This window comes from Tripterygium wilfordii, chromosome 15 (assembly GCF_013401445.1).
Source record: "Tripterygium wilfordii isolate XIE 37 chromosome 15, ASM1340144v1, whole genome shotgun sequence".
Taxonomy (NCBI): domain Eukaryota; kingdom Viridiplantae; phylum Streptophyta; class Magnoliopsida; order Celastrales; family Celastraceae; genus Tripterygium; species Tripterygium wilfordii.
This window is the reverse complement of record NC_052246.1, coordinates 6451032-6475143: the sequence shown is the minus strand read 5'-3', so window position 1 is coordinate 6475143 and position 24112 is coordinate 6451032. Positions and strand designations below refer to the sequence as shown.

At 34.8% G+C, this 24112-nt stretch overlaps 3 protein-coding genes across 3 annotated transcripts; 2 read left to right on the top strand and 1 right to left on the bottom strand.

Moving 5' to 3' along the window:
* Positions 1-220: 220 nt before the first annotated feature.
* Positions 221-939, top strand: LOC120015933 (uncharacterized oxidoreductase At4g09670-like). The gene has a single exon (XM_038868443.1). The coding sequence runs from the start codon at positions 270-272 to the stop codon at positions 855-857; it is 588 nt and encodes a 195-aa protein (XP_038724371.1). The 5' UTR covers positions 221-269; the 3' UTR covers positions 858-939.
* Positions 940-6234: 5295 nt separating this feature from the next.
* Positions 6235-8114, top strand: LOC120016370 (cytochrome P450 78A7-like). The gene is made up of 2 exons (XM_038869110.1): positions 6235-7258; positions 7353-8114. Exons 1-2 carry the CDS (start codon positions 6263-6265, stop codon positions 7983-7985), a joined length of 1629 nt encoding a protein of 542 aa, XP_038725038.1. The 5' UTR covers positions 6235-6262; the 3' UTR covers positions 7986-8114.
* Positions 8115-16407: 8293 nt separating this feature from the next.
* On the bottom strand, positions 16408-18192 carry LOC119979815 (laccase-15-like). Its single transcript, XM_038822445.1, has 4 exons — positions 18147-18192; positions 17840-17962; positions 16744-17688; positions 16408-16662 (listed from the first exon to the last, which is right to left on the bottom strand). The coding sequence occupies exons 1-4, from the start codon at positions 18190-18192 to the stop codon at positions 16532-16534; spliced, it is 1245 nt and encodes a 414-aa protein (XP_038678373.1). The 3' UTR covers positions 16408-16531.
* Positions 18193-24112: the final 5920 nt, after the last annotated feature.

Below are 24112 nucleotides of genomic sequence, written 5' to 3'. Positions count from 1 at the left end.
TAAGACAGAAAGATTAGATTCAAATCAGGAAAACCAAACAAAGAAAGTCAATCCGATATGATTTTATCACTACGCGAATCAATGTCAGGTACGGTAGTAGTAGTACCGACTCCGGTTAGGTTTGCATTTAAAGTTCGATATCAACGATTTTCTATTTATGTTGATCGTAAATTCATGGCATGTCTCACCTTCTGCCGTTCCGTTATCCTGTCACTCTCACTCGGCTGGTATAGCATAGAAGTTATACTCTCTCTTTGTCTTGCTCCTCAATGTCCTCACACGAAATGGCTCAAGCCCCAATCCAGTTTGGCATCATAGGATGTGCAGGAATTGCTCACAAGGTGTCGCGGGCCATAACCTTGGCTCCTAACGCAACCCTCGTAGCCATAGCCAACCGCTCCGTGGAGAAGGCGGAAAAATTTGCGTCGGCCAACAATTTCCCTCTTAACGCCAAGGTCTATGGCTCCTATGAGTTCTTCCTTGATAAGATCACGGAGGCTTGTGAGGCTAATGGTGTGCAATTCATGGATGGTATGATGTGGATTCACGACCCTCGGACCTCTAAGATCACGAAGGCTTGTGAGATCGAGGCCAATTTCAGGACATCAACGAAAATTGGGTTCACTGAACTCTTGCCCGGATGGGTACCATTGCTAAGTGAGCACGTTGTCACAACTAATCTTCTTCAAGAAGCTCGTATGGTTATGGAATTCACTGGTTTGGTTGGAAACATAAAAACAAATGGTGCAAGACCAGAGAAGAAATGGGCAATTATTAGTAGAAAAACACAGCTGATATTTAATGCAGTGAAGGCATCAATTAAGAAAGGTTTCGAACCTGTCGAGATAGCAAATTGATTGAAACCTTATAACCGATTGTTGTGCTTAGCCAAAAAGAAATTTTCAAATTGTTTGAATTATATATTGAATCTAAATAAATGTTTAGTGTTGGCATAATTGTTGAAAAGCATTTGGGCTCACGTTAATTTGTCAAATTTAATTTTATAAATGTTAAATAATTTACAATCCATACTTTTTTTATTTTGTCTATAATGATCAACAATGGATAGCACAGTAGAAACTCAGTTATGCCTCTTGTCTGGTACTTTTTATTTCGATTTCCGTTCGAAATTTGGATTCTACATATTTTGCTTCAAGACACGGATTAATGCTTTTCTTAAAGTGTTATTTGCCTCCACCAATTGATGTGCACAGCTCATATGGGGTTGTAGTAGTCCTTTTTCAAGGGACCGTATTTAAGTTATGATAAGCAGCTAATAAAGCCTCCCTCCAATAGTCATTACTTAGTCCCAAATTAGATAACATGACATTAACCATTTCAACCAAGGTCCTATTTTTCTTTCGATTACACCATTTTGTTGTGGTGTATAAGCTATAAAAGTCTCATAAATCAATCCAATCAATTGATTTACAATAAGAAGAGAATTGATATTCAACTCCTTTGTCCAACCTTAGATTCGTTATTTTAGTGTCAAGATGATTCTCAACTTCCGCCTTAAAAATCTTAAATTTTTCTAGAACTTCATCTTTTGTATGGATTAAATAAATATAGCAATATCTAAAAAAATCATCAATAAACGTAACAAAATATTTTTTACCACCGCTTGTAGGATTGCTAAGTAAATCACATACATCACTATGCACTAATTCAAGTAAAGTAGATATTCTTTTTGTTTTAGAAAAAGGCTTTCTTGTTATTTTTGTTTTCATACAAATACTACACTTTCATTCATATCATCAGTGCATGTTGAAATTAATTCCATGTTAACCATATTATTTAACTTAACAATATTAATTTGTCTTAAGGATTATACCATAAAGATAATGAATCAACCATATAAAGAGAAACAATATTCTTATTAATATTAAGGTTAAGCATTCCCTCATACAAATAATCCTTGCCCACGAAGAAACACCCATAGACAATACAAACTTGTTGAACTCAAATGCAAGCTTGAAACCATGCTTGCTAAGTAAACCACGGAAAACAAGATTCTTCCTAATGGAAGGAACATGATACAAATTGATGAGGGTTAAAGTCTTACTACTTGTGAATTCTAGAAGAACTTCATCATTACCTTTGATTTTAGTGGTAGCAAAATTACCTATGTAAACCATATTGCTATCCTTTACCGACACATACTTAGAGAACATAGACTTGTTTTGACAAACATGCCTAGTTGCCCCAAAATCAATCCACCAATTTGTGTCATCCTCAATAGAATGAATTTCGGAAATCATAGCCACAAAGTTGTTATCATTTTGGCTTCTTTCTTCTTTTTGAAGCTATAACAATCCTTCTTGAAGTGACAAGTTTTGCTTCAATGGAAGCATGTACCCCTTGGCTTTTTGTCTTCCTTTTCTTGTTTTCATCCTTGAGTGATTTGCCTTGCTTTGAGCTTTGGCCTTCTTCCATCATTTGAACCTTTGAAGATTGTTCTTCAATTCCACTTTGGTTATTTCTAAACAGCTCCTCAACTTGGTAATGTTGTCCAAGTTGATCCAAAATCATGTCATCCTTTTTGTTTTTTAAAGATTTCTTAACATCTTTCCATGATGGCTGGAGTTTCTCTATGATGGAAGAAACTAAAATGGAATCATCCATATTCATTTTGTCTTGAGTTAATTGATTAAGAATATGCATAATCTCATGAAATAGTTCCATAATAGATCTACCATCCATCATTTTGTAATTCATAAATTTACCAAAAAAAAACTTCTTACTTGTAGAATCTTCGTTAAGATACTTAGATTCCAATGAGCCTCATAGTTCTTGGTGGTGTCCTTGCTTTGATAGATGTCAAAGAGAGCATTAGACATTGAATTACAAATGTGGTCCTTGCATATGCTGTCATCTTGCTTCCATTTGAGCCTTGGACGAGTTTGCTCCATGGTTTCCTTATCTCTTGTGTTGACTTTGTAGTGGTGAGTACATATACAACTTTGACACTTGCCAAAAGAAAATAAATCTTCTTTTTGCCAACAACAGAAATTAGAGGCATTGAACGTCTCTAATTTCACAAGATCTACGGTAAATTCTCTCAATGATCCAATCATGAATGTAACACTTTAAGATTGTTGGAAATTTTGGTTCTACAGATTTTGTTTCAAGGTAAGGATTAACGTTTTCCTTAAAGAGTTGTTTGCCTCCACCAACTGGTGCGCATAGGGTAGTAGCAAATACATTTACAAAATACAATGAAACATCACGTATTAACGTTTGATGTTCGGCCTTATGCACAAAGAGAGAACAACCAAGAATGTCCAAGATAACACAACTTTAACAAGTGCTTTGTGTTCTATTTTGTGAGGATAGAATCCAAATTTTTGTATATTGTAAGAACCTTTTGAGAATGATTAATTTCTAATCTCTTGAAATGATTTATTTAAGAAGAATAACGCACCTTTTCGTGAAGAGATATGTCCAAAGAGAAATTATACAAAGAAATTGAAAAAGAGGATTTGAGTGCATTGGTACTAAACTACCAATGTAATCACTCATGCATTGGTACTAAACTACGACTGTAACCACTCATGCATTTCGTACAATCTATCAATACAATCAAACATGCCCTTGGACGGGTGTCAATATCCAATTTCAACCAAAAAGAAAGATATATCTGTTGATGCGGGTTTTTGTTCACCCTGCCATCAACGCCTCCGTGCCTCGAACCCTTGACCTCGATAGTGTGGGGGAGAGACACTAACACTACACCAATATCCGGTCCTAGCTACATTATTATTCCACCATGAACCCTTGGTGGTTCCCAAAACTCCCTTGATTTAAGGTGCCGTAAACACAACCTAAAGGGGCGTGCTAGAATACAAGTCGTTGACCATCAATAACTGAGCTCATGCACAATTTCTTAAGGATGTAATAAAGAGAATGTATGTCATGTGGAAAGGTCAGATAGTTGTTCATTTTACCTTAAAACGCTTACACAAAGTTCATTTTTGGAGCTAGTGGTATTTAATTAATTATTATGCACTTAATTTATATATTGTGACCATCTATAATTCTAAGTGTGTGTGTGTGGAAATCTGTGTTACAGCTCAACTTAGTTGTGTATTGGATTTAGTAACTTAGTATGAATTAATTTTCCAAAAGCGAGAATCAAGAAATCCTTTGTTCAAGAATGCGATCCACAGAATATCTTGGTACACTTAAAAGTATCTTGGTACGCTTAAATCTTAAATTGTTTTTTTTTTTCCTTTCATATTACCCCCTTTCTTTTTTACATAAATTTCAAATTATATTATATACAATGCTTTAAATATTTGAATTATAAGATATATAATTGTAGCATCTTAAGATTTTTTCCACCTCCCTTTAAGAGAAATAAAGAAATTATCAAGAGTAATATCCCATATTGGATTGGCAAAACACAATTTAGTGATATATAAGTAAAGTCCTAAATCCTAATACCAATATGAAAAATCGTCGTATACATTTATAAATTAACTTTCAATTATTAATTACTATTTTTTATGAACTTTTGGTTTTTGTTATTGTTCATTTATACTTTCAAAAGCATAGTTAATAAAAAACCAAAAAAAAAAAAAAGACATTGCCCCCATACCCTCCCATACCCCCATATGACATTGTCCACTCTACCATAAAATCTTGCGTTCGCATATGTTTTTACTGGCCCGTGACCAAAAGCGAACAATATTCTTGATGTGTTTGAGCTTGGATTTCTGAAAGAATTAATCAATAAACTCAAACATATGCTCTAACTTGGGATCGTGACCCCTGTAGGAAGTAGAGCATTGGGTGTTAATTAATTAGGTTAGGAATGAAATTACGGTACAAGGCAACTCTCATTTTCCTTGAGGCAATCAATACAAGATTATGCACGAATAAGACAAAAGTGTGGGCAAACAAACAAGTTGTAGGTAACAAAGTAGGGAGGGGATTTCATTTCAGTCAAACTTTTTAAGTTTTTGGATCGATCCTGATCCAATATTCTCAAGTCATACGTGTCAATATGGTGAGTTAAAAAAGAGAATTTGAGCCACCGACCTTCAAAAGGAAATAACTTGGACGTGGCACGTACATTACCTTGTGTTTTTGTTTTGGAGACTTCACGCATCTTAGTTTTTTTTTTACCGTCGAGTGACAATTATTAACACAAATATATTAATTATTTAGGTGTGACCTATTATGTATAGGGGAGTAGGTTAGGTTAATTGATTGGACCAAACAAAGAGGACTAAAAGTGCAAAAGATCTTGTTCCCCCACAAACTTGCGAATCACGCAAAAAAACATGGTTGTACACGTGATTCACATCCTCGTGAATACAAATTTGAAATACCGAGTCAAGTCATTGCTCTAAAGTCTAAACCAGCACGCCACTACCACGCTTCCCGCCATAACACACGCACTGCCATACCTTCTTCTTCTTGTTCTTGATGGATCGACTCTTTGGGATTCGGATCTCAGGATCCGACATTCGTGGCCCCACATTGGGATTTGTACACGACTCCTAATCTCTAGCTTAATTTGTAGATTGTATAACACTTATTTTGTACACCCAATATTTAACTATTAATTAATCATCCAACTTAATTAGAAAAGCTAGGGTATGAAAATCAGTCTCCATATATACCTACTCGTTAGGAGAATGGAATTCATAACCTCATATCATATCTTAGTAAAACAATTTTAGCATATACAAATCAAATAAAGGAATACTCCATTAATTATTTTCAAATTTATTATACATTGTTATACATACATACACCACATTTTATGAATGTATATATGTGTATTAGAGTTTTTGAGATTTCAAAGACAATGGTTATTTTTTGACCATGTTTGTTGACATTTACGCATGTATATATGTGTACGTATTACTGTATTAGAGTTGTTTTAGATTTCAATGGTTATTGTTGACCATGTTTTTACCATTTATGAATATGTATATGTGTATTAGAGTTGATGAGATTTCAATGGTTATTGTTGACCCTAACAAATACACGTATATAGAGGATGAAATATCTTTTTCCCCACCCACACACACACACACACACACGTGCATCACAGACTTCAACAATAAAATAAGCAAATAGTAGCCAAATACTACTCCACGCACACGCAAGTTCCCCGATACACACACCAACACACCTCCCTTTTCACGACACACCTCCCTATTTAAACCCAACCCCTCCTTCCCCTTACTCCCACTTCACTACTACTCTCTCTCTCTCTCTCTCTCTCTCTCTCACTCCCTGCGAAAATATGGATTCTTTCACTTCTCCTGCGTCCATGTTGACTCTTTCTGCTACTCTATTGACTCAAAACATGTTAGACGGCACCTTTTTGGTCTACGTGGTTATGACATTCATGTGTCTCAGCCTATTAACATGGGTTGTCTCTCTGGGTGGCCCGGCCTGGAAGAATGACAGGAACCGAATGGGTTCGGTGCAAATCCCGGGACCACGCGGCCTCCCTTTCTTTGGAAGCTTATTCAGCTTGAGTCACGGCTTGGCTCACCGTACTCTGGCACACATGGCTAGAACTCATGACGCTATGAAACTCATGGCTTTCAGCTTGGGCGGTTCTGCTCCTGTCGTTGTGACGTCTGACCCACACCTTGCTAAAGAAATCCTGGCTTCCCCTCACTTCGCTGACCGTCCGATCAAACAGTCGGCTGAGAACCTCATGTTTAGTCGAGCCATAGGGTTTGCTCCAAATGGGGCTTATTGGAGACTCCTTAGAAGGATTGCGTCTACCCACCTTTTTTCCCCAAAACGGATAGCGGCTCATGAAGCCGGACGCCAGCTCGACTGCTCAGTCATGTTAAAAGCCGTGGGTAACGAGCAGGCACTACATGGAGCCGTGGCTCTGAGAAAGCACTTACAAGCCGCGGCTCTTAATAACATTATGTGGACCGTGTTTGGGAAAAGGTACGATGACGTCACGACAGAAACGCAGTACGATGAGCGTGTTGAGTTGCATGAGCTTGTTCGAGAAGGTTTTGAACTTTTGGGTGCATTTAATTGGTCTGACTATCTTCCTTGGTTAAATTACTTTTATGACCCTTTTCGTATTAATCGACGTTGTTTGGACCTCGTGCCACGTGTTAAGCGACTCGTCAACAGTATCATCCAGGAACATAGGAATACTAGGTTTATTATGAATTATTTGTCTGATAATTCTGATTTTGTTGATGTTCTGCTTTCTTTGGAGGGAGAAGAGAAGCTTGGAGATGATGACATGGTCGCTGTTTTATGGGTTTGTTTTCAATTCCTCAATTAATTAATCTTTTATGTAACATTTTAATATTTGTACGGTTTACTTACTAATTCAATTTTATTGTTTTATGTAGGAGATGATATTTCGTGGGACTGATACGACGGCGCTTTTGACCGAGTGGGTGATGGCCGAGTTGGTTTTGAACTCGGACATACAAGCCAAGCTTCATCAGGAACTTGACCTTGTAGTGGGAAACAAGAGTGTCACGGACGCTGACGTGGCAAAACTGCCGTACCTTCAAGCAGTGATCAAGGAGACACTACGATTGCACCCACCGGGCCCCCTCCTGTCATGGGCGAGGCTGTCCACGTCGGATGTCCAGCTCAGCAACGGCATGGTGGTCCCCGCCAACACGACTGCAATGGTCAACATGTGGGCCATAACCCATGACGGAGGCGTGTGGGAAGATCCGTTGGTGTTCAAGCCAGAGAGGTTTATGGCAAGTCATGGTGGTGCTGATGTGGACGTGAGGGGTGGAGATCTGAGGCTTGCACCGTTTGGGGCTGGACGTAGGGTTTGTCCTGGTAAGAATTTGGGGCTGGTGACTGTGAGCCTCTGGGTGGCTAAGTTGGTGCAATATTTTGAGTGGGTTCAAGACATGGCTAACCCGGTTGACCTAAGTGAGGTGCTGAAACTGTCTTGTGAGATGAAGTATCCTCTCACTGTTGCTGCCATTCCAAGAAACATTGGTGCTCAGCCTTTCTGAAGTATTTTAATCTATGTTTTCATTTAACTATCTATAATATGTGTGTGTACTCAAGTCTACGTTTCTAATTATTGATAATGAAATATATAACTAATGAATAATAATATTTCATGGTACGTACATGCTCGATTTATATATGTTCATTTGAGCACGTGTGTGTTTAACATATAAAACTACTTTGTAAAATGTTGTTATATATATATATATATGTATGTATATGTATATGTATGTGCCTATGATTATTATTGTTTAGACTTTGGGACTTCTGTTGTGTATAGCTAGAAGGCATAGCTAGCTAGGGTTTGGGCCGGTTTAGCCCGACCACCAAAGCCAACACAGGATTGACTGAAAAATAAATAAGAAATAAGGAAACCCCATTGTTGGTGGTCTTACCAATTATGTTTCCTTAAAGGGATACAAAGTAAATTCAAAGTCTCTCCCAACGCTATGATTAAGCTTAGCACGTGTACTCCTCCATAACGATTTTTTAGTTGATTAATACTCATTTTAACAGCATATTTGTTTCGGATTTCGAGTTTCTATTAACCCAGAAGGAAAGAAGTCAATTGTCGGTGTTTGGTTGATTAATTAGGAAATTAAACAGGGACTTGTTCTAATTTGTTCATCATTTTATGGTTTCTGTATAAGTTCATGGGCGGCGCCAAGAACTATGCCAATTGTGTTTTGTTGATCAGGTATATATTAATGTATTAGACATAAATCAATTACTGATTTAAATATTTCCACCGAAACCAATTAATTAAATGATGCAAATTAATAGGAAACAATTAAGAAAAGTTACTTAGGTTTAGGGGTGGTTTTTGTGTGATATTTTCAATGTGTTAGTTGCATCATGTGATCCACATCCTGGAATCAAAGGAAAAAAAAAAGAAAAAAGAAGATGAAAATGTAAAAATGGCAATTCTCTCTATAAGTTATCATTATCCCTTCTGTTATATGCTATAGTAGGGCAGGTTGGTTGGTCACCATCTCCTCCAATATCCACCGACCAATATTTCATTATATATGTAAATAAAGAATGCTTTTGACCGTGGGATTGATTGGGTGTGTTTCCCTAAAAGGTTAAATACAATTAAATGCAGATTTCCTACACAAAAATATTGCATGTCAATCTCCATCACTTACTTTGCAATTACAGGCTGTTCCATTAGTCGGTCTAAATCCTTTCCAAATCTAGGGTTGCCAAATCCAAATTCAACCGTCCTCTCTTCCAGCCTGTTTCGCCACCCTTGAGTGGTTGATTATAATCATTTATGTTTCCTTATATATTCATGTGCAATGCCAAAATATTTAGTCTAGTTATAAGCATTACCATATTCAATTATCTCCTCCTTCAGAAAAAAATAATAATTATATAACTTCAATTTTGTTCCAAAGATTGGGGTCAAAATATTTTACAAAAAAAAAGAGATTAGGGAATTAATTAGGTCTTAAATATGTACTAATTAGGAGTCTCAAGAGCTTTACTTGCCATTATAATGCATGTGTGAGTAACACTGGCCATGTATCTTATTATTCTTTCTCAAGTGAAGTGCATGCTGGTGCCTGTATTGAGGGTCTGAATTAGGGTTCACTGTTTTATGGTATTATGCTTTCTTTTTCTGTTCGATGCAATAACCTACCCAAACATGATAAATTTAGCAGAGCCAATACACATTATCCAACTACTTGACGATTGAAGTGTCGGTACTACATTAAAATATTCTATCATCCAGTGGTCAACAAGAGCCTTATAAGTTAAGGGAAAAACTAAAAAAGATATTAAAACAAACGAAGAGCGGGAAGCAAGGGTAATGTTGCATTTGTCTCATGTGTCAAAAAAATTTGGACGGTTCTAATATTAATGTTTCATAAAAAACTGATCGATCAATTTTTAATTTTTATATAAAACGACCGGTTAAAATGAAACGGATCATTATCAATTATATATAATTAATAATTAATAAATATTATATATATATATTTAATTATTTATAGTTAACTTCTATTTATAGATTTATAGTTACTTTATATTTAATATGATTTAATCTAACATTTAGGTTATTAATTATAACTATTTCTTTATACTGTTTAATAGTATGCAACAGTGGCCCAGATTTTAGGACTTACTTAGGGGAATTAACTTAACTACTTTTATATATATATATAATGAGACAGAAGATTCAATGACAGAATAACCGATCACATAGACCAAAACCGAATTGTCGGTTATGAATTTACCGTCATGAAAACTGATCGGTTGTTGGTTTTTACCAATGAGAAAAATCGAATTTTAGGTCCGGGGATGATTTCGTATGTTTCGATTGTATTTTCACTCCACAGGGTCTCTCGAAAAAATATTCAGTGGTTATTGTTCACCACATCATCATGCTAACATGGTGCATATGATTCACCGAGTACTTAACACGTTTTTTCACTTAATCACAGCCAGCAAAAGCTATGCATCACAATCTCTCCTCTGTTAGTACTTAACACTTTTTAATTTCTCATTTTTATTCATGGAGCTAAAGACACTAGATTACCTTATTCATGGAGCTAAGAACCATTGTCCTGGCCAATCTCTTCGCTGTGGTTAGATTTCAGGATGCCATCGGTTATGTTTCAATTTTCACTTTTCTGTTGCAAAGCCCAGAAGCAACTCTATTTTTAAGCGAGGCCCAAAAGCCCAATCTTCAATAGAGATTCGGGGGCCTTGTATTTGGACCCAGGCCCAATAGCCCAATTAAAGCAACTTTGTCTTTTAATTGTCCTGGACCCCAAAATAGGCTAGTTTGCCTACTCCAACAATTGTGCATGGCTACAGCCATGCCATTGTCTGATGACTGTGTCAGTGTGTCTATCTATCCGTTAAGCAATTGGGTTCACTCCATTGGACTTTGCTTTCCAGCCATGGCATACCATAAATCTGGAAAAATGCCCAGCAACACCAAACTTGGTCACATATTGCAGCTCCTTCATGTTGCTGTAGCTTCCCTCAACCCAAATTGAAATTAAAAAAAAAAAAATAGAGAGAGAGGAATTTGTGCATGTGAAGGTGGGAAAATAAAAGGAATTTGGGTTTTGTCTATCAGTGACGGACTCAGGAATTGAAATTATTGAGGGCAAAAAAGTGTTGTGGGGGTCTGAGGGCAGCGCCCCCGAATTTTTTTTTTGGGTTCTATATGTAATCGATTTACATTATTGATCGCAAACAAAAAAATATATTAATAATAATTCAAAACAATAAGAAAACACATTATAATTATCACAATTGTTCTCTACGAGTATTCATATTTTGAAAGTAATACGAGTAGGGAAGGCAACGGAGCAGGGTGGGGGCGGATCATGGTCGCCCCGCCCCGCCCCGCACCGCACGTCGGGGCGACTTTTATGCCCCGTCCCCACCCCGCCCCTATTCAACATCTTTGAAAATTACAAAATTAAATTGCACATTCTAGGATTCAAACCTGGGACTTTTAGGTGGGAAAGTAATGAACTAACCAATAAGCCCAAGCTATTTTCATGTTACACTTACCAACTAATTAAATTATTATCTTTACATACCACCTATTATATTTTTAACACCATTAAATAATTTTAGTTTTACTTAATGGTATTGATTTTAAATTTTATATTACACACATCTATAGTTTTAAATTGTTTAATTTTATACTTTATTTTATAAAATCTTAGGGTCTTAAAGATTTTATCAACATTAATGAGTAGAGGGTCATATTATGGCTTTAGGGTTTAGTGCTTAAGTTTAGGGTTCAAAGCCTTTAGGGTTTAGGGTCTTTAGGGTTTTGGGGTTTAGGGTTTAAGGCCTTTAGGGTTTAGAGGTTTAGGGTCTTTAAGGATTTGGGGTTTTGGACCATTAGGGTTTTGGAGATTAGGATTTAGGAGTATAGGGTCATATTTAACTTAAGATTTAGGGTTCTATATTTTTATCAATATCAATTCAATTGACTTAGGGTCTAGGGATTATTTATATTGGATTAAATATATGGTTTAGGGTTTAGCGCTCAGGTTTAGGGATTAGGGTTTATGAATTATTTAGTACTTAGGTTTAGGGGTTTAGGGTTCATGGATTATTTAGTGCTTAGGGTTTAGAGATTATTTATATTGGATTAAAACTAAGCATTCAAATCTCTCTTTTGACATTATTAGTTTATTACTATATTAGAATCAATGTGTTCAAATCAAGTCAATTTAAGTTAGGGTTTAGGGATTTTTAATTTTTTTTTCAACATCACTTCAATTGAATTAGGAGTAGACTATATTTAATTTAAGATTTTGGGTTTTATGTTTTTATCAATATTTTTTCAATAATCAATCTAATTAAGAGTATAGGAGTATTGTAAATATTATGTATAAGGTTTTAATGTTTAAGTACTTAGATTTAAGACTTATTAAAGAAGTTTAGGGGTTACTTTGATTTTAATAATAATATCAAATTAATATATGTTTAGATAAACAAATATTTATCTATATTATAAAAGAAATCTTATATATATATATTATGTACATAAACATGTATTGCGGGGCGGGGCGGGTCGGAGCGAGCGGCATACCCGCCCCCGCCCCGCCACGCCACGCTCGGGTTGAAAATTTTTGCCCCCGTCCCCTCCTAGCACAAGTCTCGGATCGGAGAAAATCCATGCGAATCAGGACGGGTCGGGCACGAATTGCCATCCCTAAATACGAGGGATACAAAATATATCTTCGAAGTGGAGTGGGTAGTGGGCGTAGGGCTCTTATCCACAATGAGAGTGGTATTGAGAGATTGAGAGGATTTGAGTGGCTTAGATGTAGGTGGGCTTGATAAATGACAAAATAACTTAGGGCCTAAGATTTATGAGGTTGGGTTGGGTCAAAACTAGTTAGTGGGCTGGATAAAAATTAATGGATTGGGGACCTCAAATTTGTTTATTGGGGGCCTTAGGCTTAGGCTTAACTTGTCAAGAATTTAATAATTTATAGTATATTTAGTATTTTTAAAAAAATCACTGGGGCCTCAAATTTAATAACTTCCACAATATTAAAAATGCTCATCAATAATTTTTTAGAAAATTTTCATAATTTTTGACCAATCTGAAATTTTTTTAAAAATTTTCTAACATTTTTCTACTCATAAAACAACAATCTTTCTTCATGGTCAAAAAATTATTTACAAACTATAGAAAAATCAAAATGTAATTTTGAGCATTTCAGTATTTTCTACAAAGTCAACGGATGCGCCATAGGTGGTGCGCGGGCCCCACGCGACACGTTCCTGGGTTCTAAATACTGCAAAAATTTCACACTCAAGACTTGATTTTTTGTTCTAAATCCATTGTTGTGCTCGTTTTATCAAAATAGGGCTCTATGTATGACAGCCTCTCCTCCACCCAAGAGTGGGCTTTTGTTTTTGAGGTCTTTTTCATCCACAAGAAAATCCTAATTTTTAACTAGTGTTTTAGTTTCAAACCACCTACTTTGAAAACCTATTTCTCCCTCATTTCAAGTCCGATTTTGACATATAATACACGATTTGAAAGCTTGTTACACACTTCATGAATATGTAAATTAACGGAAATACATGTAAAACTTGTTCCGATATCAATGTTGGATCATATGATCATACTCAACATGCATAAAAAAAAAATTTCATGCAAGTTTACCAAGATCTTATGTATGATGGTCTAAAATACATCACAATGAACATCATTAAACATACATTTGCATCACAGATTAAATGCAACCCTTATTGTTTGAGAGAGGCCTTCTAGGGGAGATCCTTTGTAGTTAATTTCGTTCTTGTTGAGAGAGTGCATGCAAGGGGTATGCCAATAGGGTTGTAACTCCCATCAAAGAGTTGTAACTCCCCTTGACCCTTCCCTCAACTGCAATGTGTAGTTGTAACCTCATTGGAGGGGTTTTAACCCATCTTGGGTACCTTCCAATAGATTTTATATGTATTTGATTTTGATGATATTAAAACATTTGTAAATGATATTGAAATATTTGATTTATGAGAATTGAATTTAAATGAATGTGTCATTCTGTTGGTTTATATGATCACATGCACTTAATGCTTATTTCTATTAGAATTTGACATCCATATATGCTTGATATATATAATACTGAAAATTCAGTTTTGGAAATGAATGAATATGGATTACGTTAGGGTATCAATCCTCCAACCATCATGATTAAATCAACTTAGGTCCAAATGACTTGAAACTTGAGCTAGATGTCCATAAATGTCTAATCTATGTCCCAGGAAAAGAATCAAGTGAAATTAAGTGCATTACACTCAAATTTGGTAATATGCTTTAATTCTACCAAAACTAGGATTTTGTGTAAATGCGTTCCTTTGTGAACGTGGTGAACCAAATGAACTTCGATTGACATGATATTTAATATGCACCTTAGTTTCATCATCATGGACATGTTTGACTAGGAATGGTTTGAGATAAAATGTCATTTAGATTGAGTTGATTATATGTGCCCTATTTGTGTAGTCAACTTGGTTAGGCCATAACTTTGTCATTTGCAAATCAATTGAATTGAAATTTGGTATGTGCATTATATTCTCTGTGATCTTTCATATGAATACTTAACGGCCAAATTTTTCCACCACATATAGGGGCTACACAGTGCAGTAGCTGCATACTTAAATAAAGAATGTCGATTTTGGACTATTTTAAGCTACTTGCTTTGTTGAGTGATGAAACCTTACCCAATTATTATGAAACTTTGTATACACATTCTAACATGAAAAATATGATTTATCATGCATGAATTAGAATTTTCTTGGCTTGTCTGTATTTTAGTTAACCTATGCGCTTTATATGAAGCTCTTTGAGTTTAAATAAATTGGGGAGTTGTACCTTCCATTTCTTTGTAAGTTAATCACTCAAGATTCAATTTGGACAAGTGGAATTGAAGTTCGATTTTCAAGAATGAGCTTGGAGCTCTAGGAAACCATGAAAAATCCTATGTTTGCCAACTTTCCACTAAGGAAATGATGCGTTGATTGAAACAAGCCTTAGGGCTATGCATTGGGGACATAGTGAAGCTACTGAACCAATCATGGAAGTGAGATTGCATGAAATGAAGAAAAAGTTAGATTTTGGGTTCAGAGGCAAATGGCGATCGATCGGCTCCTATGGACAACACTCCTTTTTAATAACAAAGTTAAAGTGCAATCGATCTTGACAATTTCAGATCTATTGGCGTATGTGCAGTGACAACATTTCGTGATTTTGAAGAGAAAGAGGAGAGATAAAAAATACTAGGAGGAGAAAAGGCCTCATTATCGATTTCTATATTTGGCTCAACATGTGAACAAGTCTAGTACTTCATTCTACATTTGGTATAATCTTTGTTTGGTATTCTCTTATTCAAAACTTGAGCTATAATGAAGACTTTTTGGGCTCTCCAAACAAGCATTAACCAAAGAAGATTTTATTTGATTCTTGGAGGCAAAATGAAGGGACAAGATGACATAGTATATTTGTATCCATGACTGAGAATTAAAGATAGTGTAAATGGTCAAGATTTATGCCAATACATGTTGATCTAATGGTTAATATATGAAGAAGTAAAGTTCTCACCTTTGCATATTGTTCCAACGGTTCGAAATTGTAGGGCGGAGATTTGATTGTTCAAAATTCATCAGGGGCCAAGATTTAAAGAAAGATGGAAGGCAAAGATTGAAAGATTGAAGATTGATTCAATGGTGGAGAATGTGTAGAGACAAATCAAAGATTAAAGATTGGAATTGATTAGGATAATCATTAGAAGTCCAATTTGTGTGCTACTTGTTATTTGTGATATTGATTTGTTTGAAATTGTAAAAAAAGATTCCAAGTGAAATTTGGGGATACAAATTTACCTCCTCTTGTGTTAAGCACGATCCTTCGATATAGACCTACATTAAACAATGCGACAAACAATTCAATCTTTTCCCAATATGTTGTACAAAGTAGTTTACCCTACAAAAACAGAGGCGGTGTTTATTTTCTTAGTCACATAGCAACAAATTGACACAAGTCATGTGCTGATGTAGAAAGCAATCAATCATGATTTCTAGCTATTCTCAACATAAGCTAATTGATTTCTATGAATAGAATTGTGTTATGACACCCGAGGCAACGAGATCATGATTGTTTTTATACACTAGGCTTGTTAGTCCATTTGCTAGCTTTTTGAGCTTGGTTTTAGGTGTAACGAGTATGTTTATGAGTTTTTGTCTCATGAAGCTCGATCTTGGCTAGCATATGCCGAATCCCCTAAATATTACCACTCCCTTTGGTTTATTTCCTTTTTGCTTTGCTTGATAGTCGAGTACTTTCCATTTTCTAGTACTCTTGAATTCACAAAGCTAAAGGAATAAATGTCTTGGAGGAATCATAAAAGTTAAAACACTTGACTTTATTGCAGGGGCTAAGAGTACAACCGCGAACAATCTAACTCCCAACCCTTTGAATCCAGACAACAATTCTAGAATTAAAGAACACCACACCACAATTTCCCTTGAGGAATTGAACCCTAAACTTAGTTTAACATGGTGGCATATCAGATGGTGGTGGAAGCATTTTTTGATCAGAGCCTTCGCCATCTTTCACAATGAATGCCATATCCATGCCCCATGACAAGTGACGCTCTAGATGGCAGTGCATGAACCACACTCCTGCAATAGAGTTGCATACACATCAATCAAACACACAATATATAACATATGTAAAGAATTATATTAATTAATTCTACATACCAGGATTATCTGCCTTGAATCTTATGGCAACCCAGCTATTCTTAGGGACCGCTATTGTGTTTTGCAGTGGAGGATCAACAAGATTAAAACATGAAGGGTCTGTTTCATTGTCAAAATTCCCAGGTCCCCGTCCAACCACATAAAAGCTATAACCATGTAAGTGCATTGGGTGATCACCACCCCCAACCAAGTTTGTCCCTTGAAAAACGAGCTCCACTTCTGAATTATACTCCAAAACTTTCACTTCAGTTGTATTCCATGGTATTTTATATGCCTCCGGAATGTCATCCCCCGTAAAATTGAATATCGTAGGTGGATAACTAGGAAAGTTATCACCATATACACCACTAATGTTGTTGTAATAAGCTTCTAATATGTTCGTCTCAGGAAAAACAAAGCTAATGTTGTTAACACTAGCTGCAAGTCTCCCTCGATCAGGCCCCGTGCATGAGTCATTTTCGCAAGGAACTCTGTTCATAGAGAGTGTGAAAAGCATTCGTTTAGTTATGTTTAATGGGACCGAAATCGGGTGATTATTATCGGCTAAACTCCTTAGGTTTTTCGTGAAATTGACCAGTGCGTTGGTGTCGTTATAGCTAGGAAGATAAGGTAAGGAAGTACTTGAAGATGGTGTGTAGGTTCCGTTGTATTGAATGATTGCAGTAGTGTTTATGGTTTCAAACTCTTCCCTATCAACACTTGTGTATACTTTTGCAGCCATGTAATAGTGGTCTAAAGCTTGGTTGGCTTCTAATAAAACATTAATGGTTTGTCCCGGTGAAATCGCGATTACATCGAATGTGTGCGGCTTGGTGTAGGCACCATCGATGCCAACAACGGTGAGGTTATGGTTTCGGATAGCGAAGAAGAGAATTTCTTGAAGGGCGGCATTGATTAGGCGAAGAAGGTAGGTCTTGCCATGGTCCACCATTAGCTTAAATGCATCTGCAGTTGAAATTGAGTATATATATATATATATGAGTTATTGAATTTAAATCCGATTTCAGGAGAATCAGATGATTATTAGTTGAAATTGAGTATACATACATACATATATATGTGTGTATATATATATATATGTGTGTGTGTAATTAACCTGAGCAGGGTTGAAGATCACCAGGTTGACCATTAATAGTATATGCATCAGAAGAATTAGGGTCTCCACCTGATTTTTGAAATTCTTTATAAACCTCCATTATATCACTCTTCCACCATTCTCCTGCATTAATAAAAAAAAAAAGTGACTCCTGAGTAATAAAGAATGATTTATAAAACGTATATTGCTAGGGTTCCTTAAGATTCATTTTTGTAACGAAGAATGACATCATATTAGTTTGTTTTTTGGACATCCAATATATGCCTAAACTCGGACAATCAGACCCGGTTGACACAAAAGTTTGAACGTTCCAATAAGGGTATTGCTCCATAAGATTTTTTAAGATTCACCATTCCTATAAGTTTGAACGTTTAGTAACATACCTAAAATGATGGGAACGTCTTTGTCAGGCGTGGGGAAGGGAAACTTAGTTCCATTCTTTGGTGAAATTACGATGGCACCATAAACAGTAGCACGAGACCAGTCACTATGAGAATGCCACCAAAGAGTACCTTCTTCATCAGAAAATATGATCTTTTGGCTGAAGTTGCTACCTGGTTGAATTGGACATTGTGTGATATATTCAGGACCATCTGTCCATGGATACCTAAGCATTTTCACTCCATGCCTGCCAAGAAAATTGTCAATTTATTTATGTACATGTCACACACACACACATATATATATTATGGGCATATATACCAGTGGATGGTGATGTTGTAGTTGGCCTCATTATAGACATCAACAATGATGGTATCTCCAGTGTTGACATGAAGAGTTGGACCAGGGAACATTCCATTGACAGTCAAGATGGTGTTGTTGCTACACAGCCTTGAGTATGTAGTTTCTTTTATCTGCATTTAAGTTGAAGCTATAAATAAATATATATATATATATGTATATATATACAAAAAATATATATATATATATATGTGTGTGTGTGTATATATATATATATATATTATTACAAACCTGTTTAGTTTTGAATTCTCATATAGCTCCACAAGTTAATTGCTATGAATATATGCATTTTACCAAAGAAACTATGCAATGCATTATTGTTATTTATATAATTATAAATAATAACAAAATAATGTACCCAGTACCCTAATCATCACCTGAAAATTTCCTAGAAAAGAAACCACAAATTTAATACATCATTCTTGTTTCTACAATATAGACTCATATATATGTGTGTGTATATATATATATTAGAACATACCACAAAAGTATGGCGAGCCAAGCCATGGCAATGAAGGAAACGACCCAACAACAAAAGCCCTAAAATTTGGAGGAAAAAAACTTGAATCTTTGAAAACATACTTCTTTGCCAATAACACAACTAATAAAAACCTTTCACTCTGTTGGTTGTTTGGCTCTTCATTTGGATGTGTTTATATAGGCCCTAAAGATTTCTTTTTTTTCTGGAGGCCATAAAGCTTTTGATGCATGTGTTAAATGATTCTTTTGATTAAAAACAATAAGGGCAAAAAATGTATTTTTCGTCCCTAAATAATGGGGTGTGTTTCATTTTCGTACCTAAGCTTTTTTTTTTCTCTCATTTTCGTCCCTCAACCATTGAAAAGTATCATTTTCGTTTTTCAAGTGAGATTAGGGTTGAGAAATACTTGCGTGGCACCTGTGTGACACGTCGGAAAAATCTGATCTGAAGAACAATAGGATGTTACATTGGATTTTGCCATCGTTGGATTTATTCGAGGGACAAACATGGTACTTTTTCATAGTTGGAGATGAAAAAGGGTGAAAAAAAAAGTTAAGGGATAAGAATGAAACCTGACCAATAGTTGAGGGATGAAAAGTACCATTTTGTCCAAAAAAAAAAACAAGTAAGAAGAAGCATTTTTCACACTCTTTCGAAATCTTGCACACATACCAAGGATCCTCATATATAATCTATATTTGTTTATACATAAGTGCGGTTTGGTCGGAGGGTAAGTCTGGTACCAACAGCCACAGTAATTTAAGCTTTAATAGCATATATTTAAGTTGTTACAGTTAAAAAAACTCATAGTTGAATCTAGGGATGGGTTGAGCGGTCCACCTTTTGGTGTGCACCTTTCTTCCAATCCCTTTTGTTGGCAATACGCTCATGGCCTTAATTAACTGGCAGATCGTTCTTTCAACGTTGTTACTTTGAATAAATTAAACTGCTCAAAACAAGTCTACGCTCTAAATACATTAGCTTGAGATAACATCATAGGATTTCAATCCTATTATGTTGGCCTTCGGGACCAAAGTAATGATATCTTCACCTCAACTAAAATGGTTGTCTACAATTTTTACCTTTACCAAATGATAATTATTCAATTTAATAGCTGCCCTTACTGCGTTTTACTACACATTATTCATTATTTATTCAATATCCATAGCCGCCCTTGTTGTTTTATTTGACGTTATTTTTTAAAAGTAAACAAGAATTATAAGCACATTTTTTTTTTAATAAAAATTTTCATATTGGCTAAGACCACGTGACGTGCCATATAAGTTGTAAATGTTTCAATTTTGAAGTATTGTGTCTATAAATAGTCATAGCCAAGTTAATGTTGCTTTTTTCCCACATTATTTATTCAAGATTTAAATACCTAACTAACGAAAGTGGCTCGGTTGACAATCAATTATATTATATATATAGCCATGGCAATAAAGGAAACGACCCAACAAAAAAAGCCCTAAAATTTGGAGGAAAAAAACTTGAATCTTTGAAAACATACTTCCTTGCCAATAACACAAGTAATAAAACCTTTCACTCTGTTGGTTCTTTGGCTCTTAATTTGGCTGTGTTTATATATAGCAAATGCCAGCTAGCTAGCTAGCAAGGAATAATTATGGTCATTATTATAAGTTTAGGTAGCCCTAAAACTTTTGATGCATGAGTTGGTTAAATGATTCTTTTGATTAAAAACAACATTAATTGTCACAAAAGGAAGAATCAATGTAATTGGTAGCAAGTAAAGATACTCGCACACACTAACGATGGATGATTTGAATGACAATTGGTTGGATTAGACATATGCTTGCATAAAATTCGATTCCAATGAAAAACATATTTCTTAGTGGTATTTCAAAAAAATATAGTCATACACAAAATTCAAATATAAAATGGAGAAAAGAAAAAACAGGCCAAGAAGCATTTTTTTAGAACTCTTTCGAATGTCTTGCACGCATAAGAAGTTCCCTCATAATTTTTTTTCTTTTTTTTTATATTAGTGGGGTTTAGGTGGAAGGCAAGTTTGATGCTAATAGCCGCGGTAATAGCGTATATTTAAGTTATTAGAGTTAAAAAGTTCATAGTTGAATCTAAGTATGGGTTGAGCGGTCCATCTTTTGGTGTGCACCTTTCTTCTCGCCCCTTATGTTGGCGATACACTCATGGCCTTAATTGATCGATCGTTCCTCCAACATTGTTACCTTGAAGAAATTAAAGTGTTCAAAGCAAATCTACACTCTGAATACAATAGCATATGATAACATCATAAGATTTCGGTCCTATTTTGTTGGCTTTCGAGATTGGAGTAATGATATGTTCACCTCAACTGAAGATGGCTGTCTACATTTTAACCTTTACAAAAATGATAACTATTCGATATTCGTAGCCACCCGTACTGTCGTTTTACTACACATTATTTATTCAATATTCATAGCCGCCCTTATTGTTGTGTTATTTCACGTTACTTTTTTAAAAATAGTTGGAATCCCACCAAACAAGTATACAAATTTTAAAATTTAACTTGTATTATATGTCAAATTTTTTTTAATATATATATATATGTTATAGTATAATTTAACTTGGCGTCCTTTTATAGAAGGTTTTTTTTGGCACTTGTTGAATGATTTTTTAAATTAATATTACAAACAATTTTTTAATTAATTGAAAACAAACAAGATAGTAAGTAATCTTTATTGGATCAAATTGAAAGTCTTACACGCATCAAATTGGATGATCATCTACTATATATTATTCTGGTGGGGAGTTCTAATATTTATCCTATTATTTATAGGATGTGAGACTCTAATCACATGTGTATCCAACACATTCCTTATCCATATTTTGGTTCTAGTTCTAGTTGACTAGTTCCGACTCCGATTTTAGTTTCCTTTAACATCCCTATGCAAACCAAACACGGCCTTACTGTTATTGGTTCTTGTTGGAGAAAAATGAAAATTTGGAATGTCATTGATTTTATTAAAATTCATCTTTACGTGAGGGAGGTCGTAGGGGTGGAAAAAGATTTTATTTCATGATGAGTAAAAGCTAAATGGGAGGTCGGGGTCAGCCCCATGGAATTTTTGGAGTTATTTATTATTTATACCTTTAAAAATGAAAAAAATAACACTCAAAATCAAATATTTATAGAATAGAATAAGTAATAATTGTCACATATCTTCTTATTTCAATCGAGAATATGATTTTTACAACAAAGGGGTCTAAGTTAAAAATTAATGGAGGTCATTTTTGTTATTTAGTATATATGAGTCTGTTTAAAAAATTTTGAGGAGGGGTGTCAGCTGACCCTCCTGAAGTACATGTGCCTTCGCCATTGTATTGGGTGTATTCTTCTACATAGGATTGTGATGTGAACTTGATTTTTAATTTATTAGTTTTTTATGGAGGATCATACTATATTATTATAGTATTGAATTTTAATATTATTTTATTATTTATTCTTAATTAAAATATGCAATTCGATCGACAACTTACTCATTAACCAGTAAACTAATGACCCAATCTCTCACCCGAGTCGATGTCCGATACATTTTTTTAAAACATTGAGAATGATTGATTTTGGCAAGCTACGTAGGTAGTGCGATGGAGCACGACAATAAAATATTAATCAAATAAAACGTTGTAAGTGTTTGATATTTCTCTTTAATTATTGGGTCTTAAAAAATATGATATGTTTTCTTGCTTACAAATTACGTCAAAATCTCCATCATGGAGCACATGAGCTAACTCTGTTTATGGATACAAATGTTTCTATGTATATATAAAATAACAAAGAAAAGGAAAATTATTATTAATTAATGTTCTATTTGTTTCATTAAAAATCAAACTTTTCAAAAATTCACAAATTTTCAACCTTTATTTTTAAGAGAAGGTTTACATCACCTATTTCAACCCCATAAATTTACATCCATATTTTATAAGTTTACAACAAATATTTAATCGATAACCTAAACTGCTCTTCACTTGTAAAATTGTGATTAACAAAGTGTCAAGTTTACACATCTTCTAATATGTTAACCATCAAAGCACACTTACCAAAACGATACCCACGTTCGATTCAATTTGTACTCTTGTTATCGACAAAAATTTCGAATCTAAATCAATGAACAAATATACCTGAAATATAGAAATATATATATATTTTTTTTGTTAACGAAAAAATTACCCACGAGTCGAGGTGGTAAACTCCGGAGACAGACCCCAATACATCCAATACATTTTTCACAACAATGATGATTATATCAATATACAGCTTCAATTACTTATTTTTTCCCCCTTTCTTAGAGCTTCAATTACTTGATTCCGAGTACGAAAACATAGTAAAATTATGAACCAAATTCATAAAGTTCTAAGACCCATGTGAGGTCTGCGCTTAGACGGAGGAGTGAAGGGTTTTATTGTTGTTGACTATGCCGCCACGACCCACCATGTTGCTCTGATCAAGCATCTGCAAATTCAGTGGTTGAAGAATTTTCTTTTCTTTTCTTTTTTGTTTATTTCTTTTCTTTTTTTTAAAAACGTGAAAGAGGAAAGAAAAACAATGATGAAATGATGCATTGTATTTCCAATAGTCAATTTATTGGGATTGTAAAAATAAATAAATGTTGCAGTGTGTTCCCAATTTTCAATCTGTTGAGATTGATTCTAGATGTTGCAGTATTGCCTATTGAGATTGAAAAAAAAATTCACAATTTTTAATCATTAAACTCATGGTTCAGATTCTACCTTGAGTTTAAAGGAAGATGTTAGAGACAAGACAACAATCAAATTTACAATATGTTTGAATTGTTATCTTATCAGTTAGTTATTTGAGATAAGTTCAAGTTTGATTGTTTGATAGAGAACATAATATAAATGAATAAATGGTAAAATAGAGAGACACAAGAGATAAAGTGGTCCATCTGCATCCATTGTAAAGCCCTTTAGGCTAGTTACTTTACAATTACAATATATTATATCTATTTATGAGAGATACAAACTAATTGGAACTTATCTCAAATAACATTTTGATAGGATAATAACTCAAC